General features: G+C 40.4%; 1 protein-coding gene and 1 long non-coding RNA gene across 2 annotated transcripts; both read left to right on the plus strand.

Annotated features, from left to right (window-relative positions):
- The first annotated feature begins 272 nt into the window (after positions 1-272).
- LOC122645939 (pentatricopeptide repeat-containing protein At4g19440, chloroplastic) lies at positions 273-2,957 on the plus strand. Its single transcript, XM_043839357.1, has one exon. The coding sequence runs from the start codon at positions 327-329 to the stop codon at positions 2,940-2,942; it is 2,616 nt and encodes an 871-aa protein (XP_043695292.1). The 5' UTR covers positions 273-326; the 3' UTR covers positions 2,943-2,957.
- Positions 2,958-3,208: 251 nt separating this feature from the next.
- On the plus strand, positions 3,209-9,945 carry LOC122645944. Its single transcript, XR_006330540.1, has 3 exons — positions 3,209-3,338; positions 3,371-3,507; positions 9,880-9,945. It is a non-coding gene; the product is annotated as an uncharacterized LOC122645944 (long non-coding RNA).
- The last annotated feature ends 3,340 nt before the right edge of the window (positions 9,946-13,285 follow it).

The raw sequence follows: 13,285 nt of genomic DNA on the forward strand, positions 1-13,285 counted from the left end.
GATAGTCGGACCGGGCCCGCGCGTTTTAACCAGCCCTATTATTTCCAAACTGATCGCTGAAACCCTTCCCAATAACATTTCCTCTCGCCCGTTTGCGGCAGAGGTCCTGCCAAGTTGCCTACAGTTAGTTTAAGTTCTATTAATGGATTATACGCCATGTTTATGAGGGAAAGGTTATTAGGTTACCTTACCAATTTGCAGTTCTTCTCCGTTTGAAAGTGATAGGCAGTTCCTCGATTCCCATATCGTCTGTGTTGGTGATATTTTAGTTCTTCAAATCTCAATCTGTGCAACTCCCCCCATCTGTTTCCTTCTCTGACTTTCCTATGGATTTGAGAAGAATCGCTACTGCCATTGAATCAAAAAGACCAGCTCTGTCATTGTCCTTGGCCCGTTCTTTGTCACACGAAACTTCTATAGCACAACAACATCAGCAGCAGCAGAAACAACAGCAACAACAACAACCCAAACAATCTTCACCATTGTCACCATATGATCAGAGCTTTGTAGATAAGGTAATATCAATCCTGTCAAACCCATCTTTTAACCCCTCTAAATGTAGAGAAATACTCTCTTCTTTATCTCCTCATCATTTCGATCGCCTAATTTTTGACACCCAATCATCAGTCAATCCAAAAACAACATTAAGATTCTTCTATTTCGCATCTGAATCCGTTGGATTTCAATTCTCGATTAAATCTTATTGTTATCTCGTTCGTATCCTTATTGGGTCGAATCTTGTACCACCTGCTCGATTGCTTTTGATCCGTTTGATAGATGGTAAGGTGTCTGCTTTGTTTGAGAACCCAAAGGACAAGCATCTAGAGATTGCCCAGGCGGTTGTGGAGTTGAATTCTAGATCGGAATCCATGGTGGCGGCTTCGACATTTGATTTGTTGGTTCATGTCTATTGTACTCAGTTTAAAACTGCGGGCTTGGGTAGTGCTATTGATGTCTTTCGGTTCTTGACAACTCGGGGCATTTTTCCATCTTTGAGGACGTGTAATTTCCTGTTGGATTCGCTTGTGAAGGCAAATGAGCTAGGGTGGACGTATGAGGTTTTTGGGATAATGTGTCAAGGTGCTTCTCCTAATGTTTATTCGTATAGTATTGCAATTAATGCATTATGCAAAGATGGGAAAGTCAAAGAAGCTACCCAGGTGTTCTCAAAAATGGAGGAGTTGGGAGTTTCTCCCAATGTAGTTACTTACAATGGCGTTATTCATGGATTATGTAAGATAGGGGATATAGCTGAAGCCTTTAGGTTCAAGGAGAAAATGGTTAAATCCGGTTTGAGTCCTAGTCTTATTACTTATAGCATTCTTATAAATGGCCTGATGAAGTTGGAGAAGTTGGATGATGCTAACTGTGTTTTGAAAGAAATGTCTGCCAAAGGAATTATCCCGAATGATGTTGTTTATAACGCATTGATTGATGGGCACTGTAAAATGGGAAATATTGGGGAAGCTAATAAGTTAAGGGATGAGATGGTGTCCAAGGGACTCAGTCCAAATTCAGTTACTTATAATACACTTCTTAAGGGTTTGAACAAGGTGGGTCAGATGGAACAAGCTGAGCACATTTTGGAGGAGATGTTATCCAGTGGTTTTTCTATTAATCCTCATGCCTTTAATTCCATTATTCACTGGCTATGTGCAAAATCTAGCTTGAATTCTGCAGTTCGGCTCTTTAGGGAGATGATGTTAAGGAATTTGAGGCCTAATGATTCGGTTCTGACGATGATGGTCAATGGACTCTGTAAAACAGGAAATCATTCTGATGCAGTTGAAATTTGGTTTAAACTATTGGAGAAAGGTTTTGCACCCAATACAGTAACATCAAATGCATTAATCCATGGACTTTGTCAATCAGGTCACATGCAGGAGGCAGTTTGCCTTCTCAAGGAGATGCTTGAGAGAGGGCTGGGATTAGATAGGATCACATACAACACACTCATTTTAGGATGTTGCCAGAAGGGGAAGGTTGGAGAAGGGTTTAAGCTGAGGGAAGACATGGTTAAGCGAGGACATAAGCCAGATATGTTCACTTACAATGCACTGATACAAGGGCTATGTGACATGGGTAAAATGGAGGAAGCTTCTGAGCTTTGGAACGAATACAAAAGGAATGGTTTGGTGCCTGATCTTTCAATGTATTGTACTATGATTGATGGGCATTGCAAAGCTAAGAAATTGAAAGAAGGTCAAAATCTCTTTAATGAATTGGTCTCGCAAAATTTGAGGTTGAATTCTGTTGTATATAATATTCTCATTGGAGGATACTGTAGAAACGGAAATATATTGGAGGCCTTCAGGCTTCGTGATGAAATGAAGAGTAAGGGCATCTCACCAACTGTTGTTACATACTCTTCATTACTACATGGGATGTGCAGTGCTGGTCGTGTTGAGGAGGCAAAGAACCTTCTTGATGAAATGAGACAAGAGGGCTTGGGACCGGAAGTTTTCTGTTATACTACACTACTTAGTGGGTATTGTAAGCTAGGTCAAATGGATGAAGCATGTAATGTTTTGCAGGAAATGGTTTCACATGGTGTAAATCCAAATAAGTTCACTTACACTGCCATGATTGATGGCTATTGCAAAATAGGTGACACTAGACAAGCAGCAAAGCTTCTAGGAGCAATGGTGGATGATGGTGTTGTCCCAGATGCTGTCACATATAATAGCTTGACATGGGGATTTTGCAAAGAAGGGAAAATGGAAGATGCTTTTAAGATATGCGATCAGATGTCTCAAAGAGGTGTAGTGTTGGATGAAGTCTGCTATACAACACTGGTTAATGGGTTGTGTAGTTCAGGACTTGTAAAAGAAGCTACTTTAATATCAGAGGGCATTTTCAAGCGAGGTTTGTTTCCAAAGCATGTGAACCCTGTTCAGTTCATTACTGAGCCTTCAAAGCTTGAGCAGCAGTCCTCAGAGTAAATCATTTGCTTCTAAGCGAAATAGAAATTTGTTGGATTTGATTACATACTGCCATATCTATTGGACCCTGAAATGAACAACCAAATGGCGGTCTCTTGTTATTTTCATCATAAGTGGGCCTTGAGGTGGCTATGGAGATCAACATCAATGAATATGAATCTGTTGAAAACCCGTGTCATTTCGCTTCTCAAGTGGATCCTCAAGTGCCACTGGGTTGACATTCTTGAATGGTGGATAAGCTCCTGGCAAGAGGTAGCCTCCCAAGAGAAAGATGTTCCATTGTAAGTGTCATTTTTTGGTAGTCAACTCCATTTCAGGTTTTCAGTGAATGTTGTTTTACTGAATTAATTTTATCATATTCTTAGCCCATCGTAGTGTGGGGCTCATGTAACTTAGGTGCTTATTCTTTTTTTTGGATTGGTACTTAGGTGCTTGATTTGTTTGCACTTTGGCTCATTCTTTTGCAGGAAAGTCTTTTCTGGATAATTCATGGGTTCCGCTTTTTCACCATTATTTTTTCTGGTTGAAGAATTAACAAACACGCTGTGCTTATTGTAATTACGAGGTATTCTATTTATTGCATATTCTCTTGTTGTAATAGTTCAGCATACCCTTATGTGCATTCGTGCCTTTGCCTTTTCCTTTCTGATGCCTGTCTTTTGTGGACGTATTAGGTTTAGTGTTTGCTGTTCCATATGTGGAATCATCTTTTTTATTTGGCTGGCCCCGTTTAGTTGGGATAAGACTATGTTGTTGTTGTATGTGGAATCATCTTTTTGTTTGCATATTATTAAATCTGCTGTCTTCTTTTATGTTTTTCTTTTTTCTCCGTGGGGTTTTCTTTATTTTCCTCGCTGTGTTTTGGTCTAGACTTGAGTTCTGTAGTCTAGACTTGTTCTGGCCATGGAACTTCCCCTCCTCACTTGTACATTGTTTCATTTGCCGTTGTAGTGCCTTTACTTCTTTTTGTAATAATTACTTGTTATGAATACTTATTTTCCTGGGTATGACTTAAAATTTCCTGATTGTATTAATTGCAACAATCCTGTAGATTGGATTCCCAAAAACTCATTCTTCACTGAGAGTGTCATTTGATGAATTTATTAAAAAGGCCCACTCTAAAGTCTCTGAAACTGCAAACAGTTTAACTGGTGTTGTTTCTGGTCCAACCTTACCTGTTTCTCAGACCCTTGGCACCAGATCTATTGAAAGTTGTCAAATGTGAGTCGTATATTGGGCATTATTTGATGTAATTTTGGCGTGCTTTTATGCTGGTCTGGTATTTCCTACAGCATTTGATGGGGTTGTTGACTTAGATTGATTGCCAATCAATGTAAATGCGAATTATGACCTGGGTCTGAGGCAAGTTGCCAGTGTTCATATCAAGAACTTTGTGGCTAGGAACTGAGGTAATTTTCCAATTCCACTTTATAACTTTGATCCTTGTTGGTTTCCATCATTGTAGATGAGCAACAGAAGATTTTGCCTAGTGATAACGCTATGGTGACGTGGGACATTCTTCGTGAATTGCACCAGTTCCCAATAAGCTACATCCATTTGGCCTGCATACATTGTGTAGAGTTCCAACACAATCAATAGGATTATTCGAGGACATTCAGTAGTAGGCAGGCATGAAGATATGGTCATAAAGACCATCGACTACAAATGTCCATGTATGGTCATCGTGATATATATATTTTTAATGAGCTACACCAAAATTGATGTAGTTATTCTTTTGTACACTTACCCATTTTTGTGATAAAAGAATTTTGACGTTTACACCTTTTCCTCTTTTGTGATATTTTATTCATCTGTTTATTTATTCATTGGAATGAGAGGAAGGATTTATTCATAACAGTGTCGGGACTATCGTCATGACTTTGTACAAAATGAATGACTCTCTTTATTGTAGATGAGGTTCAACTAAGAACCACTCTACAGTAGGATCGATGATAGGTTGCAGCAGAACATCAAATTAGAAACAAAATCAGAATCAGTAACTTAGTAAAACCAAACCAGCCAGCAGAAAGTCACAAAACTTAGGTCGAGTGGAGGTGATGTTGAAGAGGTTCTATGCTCCAAAATTCAGCCAGTTCTGATGGCTGAAGGCTGAGATATGAAGGGGACTCCAAAATAGAAACTTAGCCCTCAAAATAGAAAATTGTACAGTATCTCACCAACCAACAACAATCTGGGCTCCAAATAGGGATCGAATATAGGTCCTGGTAGCAGTGACAAGCCCTCAAAATCTCAGCCAATTCTGATCGGGGGTTCCGGAGTAGAAAATTGTACAGTATCTCACCAACCAACAACAATCTGGGCTCCAAACAGGGATTGAATATAGGCCCTGGTAGCAGTGACAAGCCCTCAAAATCTCAGCCAATTCTGATCGGGGGTTCTGGAGATATGCTCTTCCCAAGTTACAGCAGCAAAATCAGATCGTAGGGAGCAGCATGTCACAGCCCGCCTAATTATGGCCAAGGCTAAGACTTGCAAGGCCCATTGACATGGACCTTGGGCCAAGGAAGAACCAAGGTCTAGAACTCTCCATATGGAAGAGGCTAGACTCATTCTAGAAGTATTGAAGAACCTCTAGAAGCTAGGAAAGATCTAGCAAGCTTCTAGAGCATTCTTGTTAATATCTAGGATTATTCTAGACTCTATTCTAGAAGGTTCTCCACCGTTGGATGGAGGACACATGTAAATATCATAGCCATTCATTATAGGCTTGGTTGCCTATAAATAGAGGTGGCCTCATTTGGCAAGGAATCAATCAAGCAAGCTATCAAGTCTTGTACTAAAAGCTTTCAAGCAATTCAAGTGCATTCTTTCAAAGTCTCTCTAGTGTTCTCTAAGTTCTCTTCCCAAGTCCTTGCTACGAGTTGGTGAAAGGCTGACTTAGTGCTAGAGTGAGTGCTAAGTGCAGCGCGGTTGCTTAGTAAGATCTAGGGCCGTGACAAGTGTGGTATCGAGCTTCGGTTGCGAGGGAAGATACTTGTGGATTCGACATCATGGCTAACGAATCGGAAGTGGTAGACATGATGGTGGCGAGCAGCCCGTGGGGGGAGGCCATTCCCACCAAGGAAAGGCGAAGAGGCAAGGACAAGTCTGTGGACGTTAGTGGAGCTATGGAGCCACGCCTAGCTCGGGTGGAGCTAGCACGGCCGAGGGAAGGAGCGCCTCGATGTTGTAGAGCAAAGTGGGGAGGAGCTCGAAGGCCACATGATGGAGCTCGAGGAGGAGCTAGTGAGCCAAATGGGGGAGCTCGAGGAGTCCCTACAAACCACTCTCAACACCATAGTGCACGCCCAACGGAAGAGTTTGCCGGCTATCAAGGCTCAAGTATGGGAAGCATTGGCCAAGTTGGATGCTCGCATCGATGAGGTACAAGCGGATTGGGCAATGTGTAGGAGGGGGCGGCCGGGAGCCACTACCTCGCGTGAGGTACCTAGGGTGGAGGTACCAAAGCCCAAGCCATTTGATGGGGTCGGCACTACACTTCTCTACAAGCTTCCATCCACAAACCGATGGAGACGGAGCGCATCAACGTTTGTTGGAGCTTTACTTGAGGCATTTCGTGAGTGCTAACCAACGAGATTGGGCTAAGTTGCTTGATGTAGCCCAATTCTCCTACAATCTCCAAAGGAGCGAGGCAACCAATCAAAGTCCATTTGAGATTGCCACAGACAGCAACCCTTAACGCCACATACGGTGATGATAGGCTACATAGGGAAGAGCCCATCGGCGTTCAAGTTTGCCAAGGAGTGGCAAGAGAAGGTGGATGTGGCTAAGTCATACTTAGACAAAGCCACTAAGAAGATGAAGAAGTGGGCGGAGACAAGCACGGGCAGCCAGCAAGGTTTGAAGTTGGGGACATGGTACTTGTGAAGCTTCTACCTCAACAATTCAAGTCCCTACGGAAGGTACACAAGGGGCTGGTTCGTCGGTATGAGGGCCCATTTGAAATCACAAGGAAGGTAGGCAAGGTGTCTTATGAGGTGAGCTTACCTCCTAAGCTCAAGATCCATCCAGTCTTTCATGCAAGCATGCTAAAGCCTTATCATGGAGACATGGAAGACCCAAGCCGTGGAACGTCAACGAGGGCACCAATGAGTGTCACAACTTCCTACGATAAGGAGGTTGAGTACATGATCGAGACCGAGTTGTGCGGAAGCGAGGAGTACCTCCTAGTAGGGAGTACTTAGTCAAGTGGAAAGAGCTACCGGAGAGCGAAGCAAGTTGGGAACATGCGGACTCTCTATGGCGGTTCAGGAGCAAATACGAAGGTTCCACGAGGAGGACGCGACGAGGACGTCGCCAACTTAGGTGGGGAGAATGTCACAGCCCGCCTAATTATGGCCCAAGGCTAAGACTTGCAAGGCCCATTGACATGGACCTTGGGCCAAGGAAGAACCAAGGTCTAGAACTCTCCATACTTGGAAGAGGCTAGACTCATTCTAGAAGTATTGAAGAACCTCTAGAAGCTAGGAAAGATCTAGCAAGCTTCTAGAGCATTCTTGTAAATATCTAGGATTATTCTAGACTCTATTCTAGAAGGTTCTCCACCGTTGGATAGAGGACACATGTAAATATCATAGCCATTCATTATAGGCTTGGTTGCCTATAAATAGAGGTGGCCTCATTTGGCCAAGGAATCAATCAAGCAAGCTATCAAGTCTTGTACTAAAAGCTTTCAAGCAATTCAAGTGCATTCTTTCAAAGTCTCTCTAGTGTTCTCTAAGTTCTCTTCCCAAGTCCCTTCCTACAGTTGGTGAAAGGCTGACTTAGTGCTAGAGTGAGTGCTAAGTGCCGGCGCGGTTGCTTAGTAAGATCTAGGGCCGTGACAAGCAGCTGCCTTAAATCGATGGTTTGCAACAACAGCAGCTTTCGGAGTTGATTGGGAATGGATTCTGATCTTCGGAGTGTGTTCTCACAGAGATTTGTTGCAGTCACAAGCAGCAGCAGCAGCAATGGAGATTGAGTAGAGGGCTATGTGGGTTTTAGTCCCACATCGCCTATTTTAGTCACTTGTAACTTTCCCCTCTAGTTATGGGCTTACCTATCAATTAATACAAGTCATTCCATTCTCTCATTCTCTCTTTCTAACCCACGATTCTACCAACAGGTAGGAGAAGAAGATAGAAGAAGAAGGGGGGTAGGGGATGGCTTTCTCAGCTTGGGTCTCTCACCCACAGCTGTCCCAGCTGTTGTACAGGGGTTTTACTCCCATAATTGAGTGCAAGAATGCCTCAGAACTTCATTCATTAATTCTGCCTAACTATTACAAAAAAGGCTGCCTATTTAATGAAGTAGGCTAGCTTACAATATTGAAGGTAGAAAAATAGAAACTTTCTAAAAATCTAGATGCCTTATTTCAAAATAGAAACCCCTATAAAAAAAATATTAACAAACTGAAATTAGAAACTACCTTATATAAACTGAAAATAGAAACTAAATTATGGCAGCATTAGGATAGAATCTTCCTCCACTTGATAGGCCCACAAGATCTTCTAAAAAGCAATCCCAAACAAGCAAATTTTGGCTTTGACACTATTCACGTGATCAGTGACGTGAACAGTGTTTTAGTCTTCAACTTGGGCCTTCTAGAAAGATGACCAACAAGGCAATATGGGCTGTGACACTGTTCACGTGAAGAGTAATTCCTGACTCTTCTCTTCTTCATGCTTCAATCTACATCATTCTTATGCTGAATTTTGTGGGAGGAATGTTGATTCTCTAATATTGATTTGGTCTTTTTTTGCCCCTATGTAGCTTTCTAATTTTATCACGTCTCTTAAAGAGACATAGTGTTCATGTTTTGTCTATGCATCCATGCGTTTTCAGCCATCCATGATTGGTTATTTTCATTTTTTTAACTATTTCTTCTTTCTTTTAGTCAATAAAATAGCAGAAAGTCAATGAAAATTATCTCTTGTACCAAGATCTAGTGTTCCACAAATTTCTTGAATAAACCACTCCAAAAAATCATGTAATTCTAGTATGAGCGGCCGCAGGTGTTACCGACTAAACAAGCTGGTGATACACTAGTCATCGTGTTAAATGTGGTTGTTTCGAGAAGTGACAACTAAACAACCGCATTTAGTATGGAGGAATTTGAAACCTTTTATGATATTAGTAACCTAGAAACACATAAAAATGATCTTTTTAGCTTCTCAGCCTCCCCCCCTCCCCCCCCCCCCACCCAACCCTTTTTACTGTTATATTGCTAGCATAATTTGAAGGAATAATTGATGAATTCAATGGTTTAATGGAGTGCAAGAGGACATGCTGACCTAGTAGTTATTGAAAATCTCCTTGTGACTTGAGAATTGATGAACATAGTTTATTGCTTCTATGATGAAAATTCAATATAGCTTCCCATACAGATTGTAGTAGTCAGATAAACAGGGGTAAGAGTTGCACATGTTTCATTCCCACACTCCCCTCCGCCCCCCCCCCCCCCCCCAAAAAAAATGTTAGAGAGAGAGAGGCAACTGGGCCAGTGGTAGGCTGTTGGTTAACATGGGCTTTAAACAATGTCCCCTCACATGAATCTCAACGGTATTACCAACTTAACAAGATGATGATTATTTATTACCAATTTTGCTTTCTAAAAATATGGAAAAATGTTAAAACACTGAGAAGTGATGTATAATTTGCATGAATGATAAAGATGGCAGAGAATTACTTACAGTAATTACCATGGTATGGCAATAGTATTACCCAACTATTGAGTAATCAGCGACAAGTACATTAACCAATGCAAAGATAAAAAGCTCAGGTTCTTGTGTGTAGAACTGGTATGCAAGATAATCCTAAGCTCCATATCCTTACCAATTTGCAAAACTATAGAGTACGTTTTATTTACTCAACTACAGGAAAATGTTTCTTGGTCTTGGTTTTCTTACCTGTATCTGTTACTCTTTCCTATTGATAGGTAAGAACCCTTATGTTATGTCAGTGCTAAGATGTGCTGGGATGAAACTAGATGAACGAAATATTGTAGAAGCAGGTAACTATGATTCCTTCAGGGTGGAGTTCTCGGACGGTTTTGATTTTCTGACGGTGAAACTTTCTGGTAATTTTGCAGGGAAATGAATATTGCAGAGCAAGTGGATTATCTTCTTAAGCAAGCTACCAGTATAGATAACCTGTGTAACATGCATGAAGGTCAATGGATTTGAACAAACATTGGGGGAGAGGATACCTCTGGCTTTGCTTCCAAGGTTGGGAAGGGCACGGCATGGGTATCACATGAATGCCCAGAGCAGAAGGGTTGTCGCATTTTTCGAGTGTCTCGGGAACATATATGTTGATGTATTATCTCAGCAAGTCGGAATCAGTTGGGTGCTCCTCGTGAAGAATACAAAACTGAATCAGTTAGATGTCAGTTGCACAATGAAATGGATAATTTCAATTCCATTTCCATTAACAAGAGCTTCCTGAATGGCCTTGTCATAGCTTTCACTTGCTTAAGCCTCCAGATCTTTGATTTCCTGGCCTTTGTCCATTGGCACCGGCTCAGACATTTGTTCCTAGATTAAGTGCTCTGCTGCAGTTCAACTGGTGGGAGTGCTGCCTTACGGTTTCGGGCTTGACTCTGCATTTAAGGGCTTATTCAGAATGACCCTTCAGTATTTCTCTCTTTGCTAGCTGAGCCTTTTAACTGGACTTGGGTTACCATGTGTCGGGAATTCAGGAAGTTAAAAAGTCTCTCCCATCCAATGACAAGGAGGTGAAATCTTATGCAGTGGTTTTCTGTTGTGGCAGGAGAGTCCTGCAGGGGTTTTCAAGACAGTTGGCTGGTATTGCACTTTTCTGGCAGAATATGTTTGCCATTGGCTTCTGGTATGTGAGATGCTTTTATTTTCCAATTGGCTCATTGAATAGGCTGCGACAATAATTTTGTATTTATGCAGCTTTATGTATATTCCTTAATCTTTGCTTTCCTTTAGAAACAAACAAGCTCAGCAGCTTATGTTGTAGACTTATATCTTGTAAAGCTTAATCTTTGTGTAGTTCCCTGTAACTGATATGTTTGATACTGCTCCAAGGCTGGTACTCACTGGCTGTAAAGAAGAATCTAACCCTTGGTATTTGGCTTCAATTTGATACTAGTTTCGGAATCCATCCAGTTTTATTGTGATGATAGTTAACCAACAGTTTGTTTGCAAGCAAGGCAAAAATCAATAAGGATGCCCAGAAGTTCTACTTGATGTTTGAGATATTCTAATGGGCTCATAGATCTTGCAAAGAGTCTGGCCAGTGAATCGGCAAAAGGTTTGTATTCATGCATCAAAGCTTGAGATTGTAATGGGTTATTGTGATAGCAAATCCAGATTTCGAACAAGATAACTTCATGTTATCAGAGTTTTGCCGGTAGATTTTTTATTTTTATTTTTGGCTTGTAGAGGAATATCTTTTTGAGCCTTTTTCAATATATTATTGGGTCCTTCTAGGCATCACTATGCTTACTGAAGTAAGTAAAATTATAAATGATAGCAATTTTGTATTTTATATTCATCTCCATTTTATGAGATTTTGATAATTTTACTAAAATTTTGAATCTGAGTTTGAACAACTTTTCATGCTTGCCTTGGACTAAAATTTGGCCATTGACATGGATCCACTTATGCCATGAAAAACATCTTGGTTAATTGTAGGATTGCAAGACAAACGTCCAGAGCGCACTCTCACCCAGTCGCATTTAAGACTCCAAAATTCAACCATATACCCTCATGTGTATTGGCATGCATCTCGATATATGTCAATGCATGCCTATAAACCCTAACCTACAATCTACTATTCATAATCTTCGATTTTCAGAGCTTTATTTTGTCACTTGACAAACTCTATTTAGGATGAAACTTAACATGTGAACAAAAGACTTAGGACTTCACCTTTTCACGAAAAATGCTGATGTAGTAGATTGATATACTTCTCTCACCCCGCCTTTTTTTGGTGGTGGGTGCATTTTTTGTAATATGTTGAATGGAGTCCAAATTTTGTTGATAGGTAGACCCCTTACGTTCCCACGCACATGTCATGCTTGAGAAAATATAGATTTTCTAAATGATAAAATAAAGCTTTGAAAATCCATTACAACGAAAAATTACAAATAGTGGTCAGAGTACAATATGCCTATCCAACATTAATAGTTTCCATATCTTTCTGCCAAAATTTTTTTTTTTTTCTGAGAGGGGTAGTGGGGAAAGGAAAGGGCTGAGGGCAATGTTTTAAGAATTATAAATCCACTAATTCGGATCGGAATCGGCCATGAGTGATTCAAGCGATTACAACCAATTTCGCTTCATTTCTGTCCAATTCTGGTCGACACCGATCAATTCCAGCCAACTCAGATTGGAATCGATAATTATCGATTCGCTTCCCAATTCCGTTATTTGAAACTTAGGGTGAAGGTATACTCATAAAAGATCCATATCTTTTTATGTTATTCTCTTCCCCTTCTATCTTTGCATGTTTGCCTATCCAACCCTTGGTTTTCTTTGAGATTTTTAACAATATAATCACCACCATAGGATAGGATTCCTATGATATATCAGTTTCAGCTTTCATGAGGCTCATAGTTTGCAAGCTCTATTTACCTCAAGTTTCTGCCATAAGCCTCAGATTTAGGTTCACTGCAATTCTGGTTTCTTCAGATTTGCTTGTGTTTATTTTGTTTTTCAGCCTAGCAAACCTCATCACGGTCAGTAATTTAAACCAAAAACAATATTTTATAAACTGATTTAGTGTGTTAAAAATCAAGATTGAAGAACTAATCAGCAAAAACCATGCTCTTATGTTTTTATGACTTTGCTTATTTTTATTAGGGTCTTATTTTTCATTATGTAAAAAGCTACATGATTTGTTAATTTGGTATAATACTTTAAAAGTAATATGAGAAAACAATCTTTATTGGTTGAGCAGTGCAAAGTGTGATTTGCAGAGTAAGGGATTTTGCAATGCCTAAGTACCGAGTCATATATGGTAAGGCATTGCAGGCAGGAAAGGGGGGGGGGGGGGAGGGGGTGGGGTTTGTATTGTGAAGAGAATCCAAAATTATTAGGTCTGGTTGTCTTTCTTTATGCCTTCCATATCTACATTCAAATATTCAAGTTGAAAGGCAAAAGGTGTCCTTTTGTTTGAATGACAAACCTGTTCACATTGTGCAATCAGTAAACGGTCATAGGGGTAATAATTTTTTTCTTATTTTTTTAAGAAACAATAATTAGATCTTGGAACATTTTTTATTTCAAAACATACTTTAGTTAAATCATAAGGTACCACACTACAGTAAATCAAGAATAAATCTTGCAGTTCACAAATACCTACATGCATAG

The sequence above is a fragment of the Telopea speciosissima genome, chromosome 11, assembly GCF_018873765.1.
Source record: "Telopea speciosissima isolate NSW1024214 ecotype Mountain lineage chromosome 11, Tspe_v1, whole genome shotgun sequence".
NCBI lineage: Eukaryota > Viridiplantae > Streptophyta > Magnoliopsida > Proteales > Proteaceae > Telopea > Telopea speciosissima.

Coding starts and splice junctions, on each gene's coding strand:
- LOC122645939 (XM_043839357.1), top strand. CDS start 327: ATGGATTTGAGAAGAATCGCTACTGCCATTGAATCAAAAAGACCAGCT.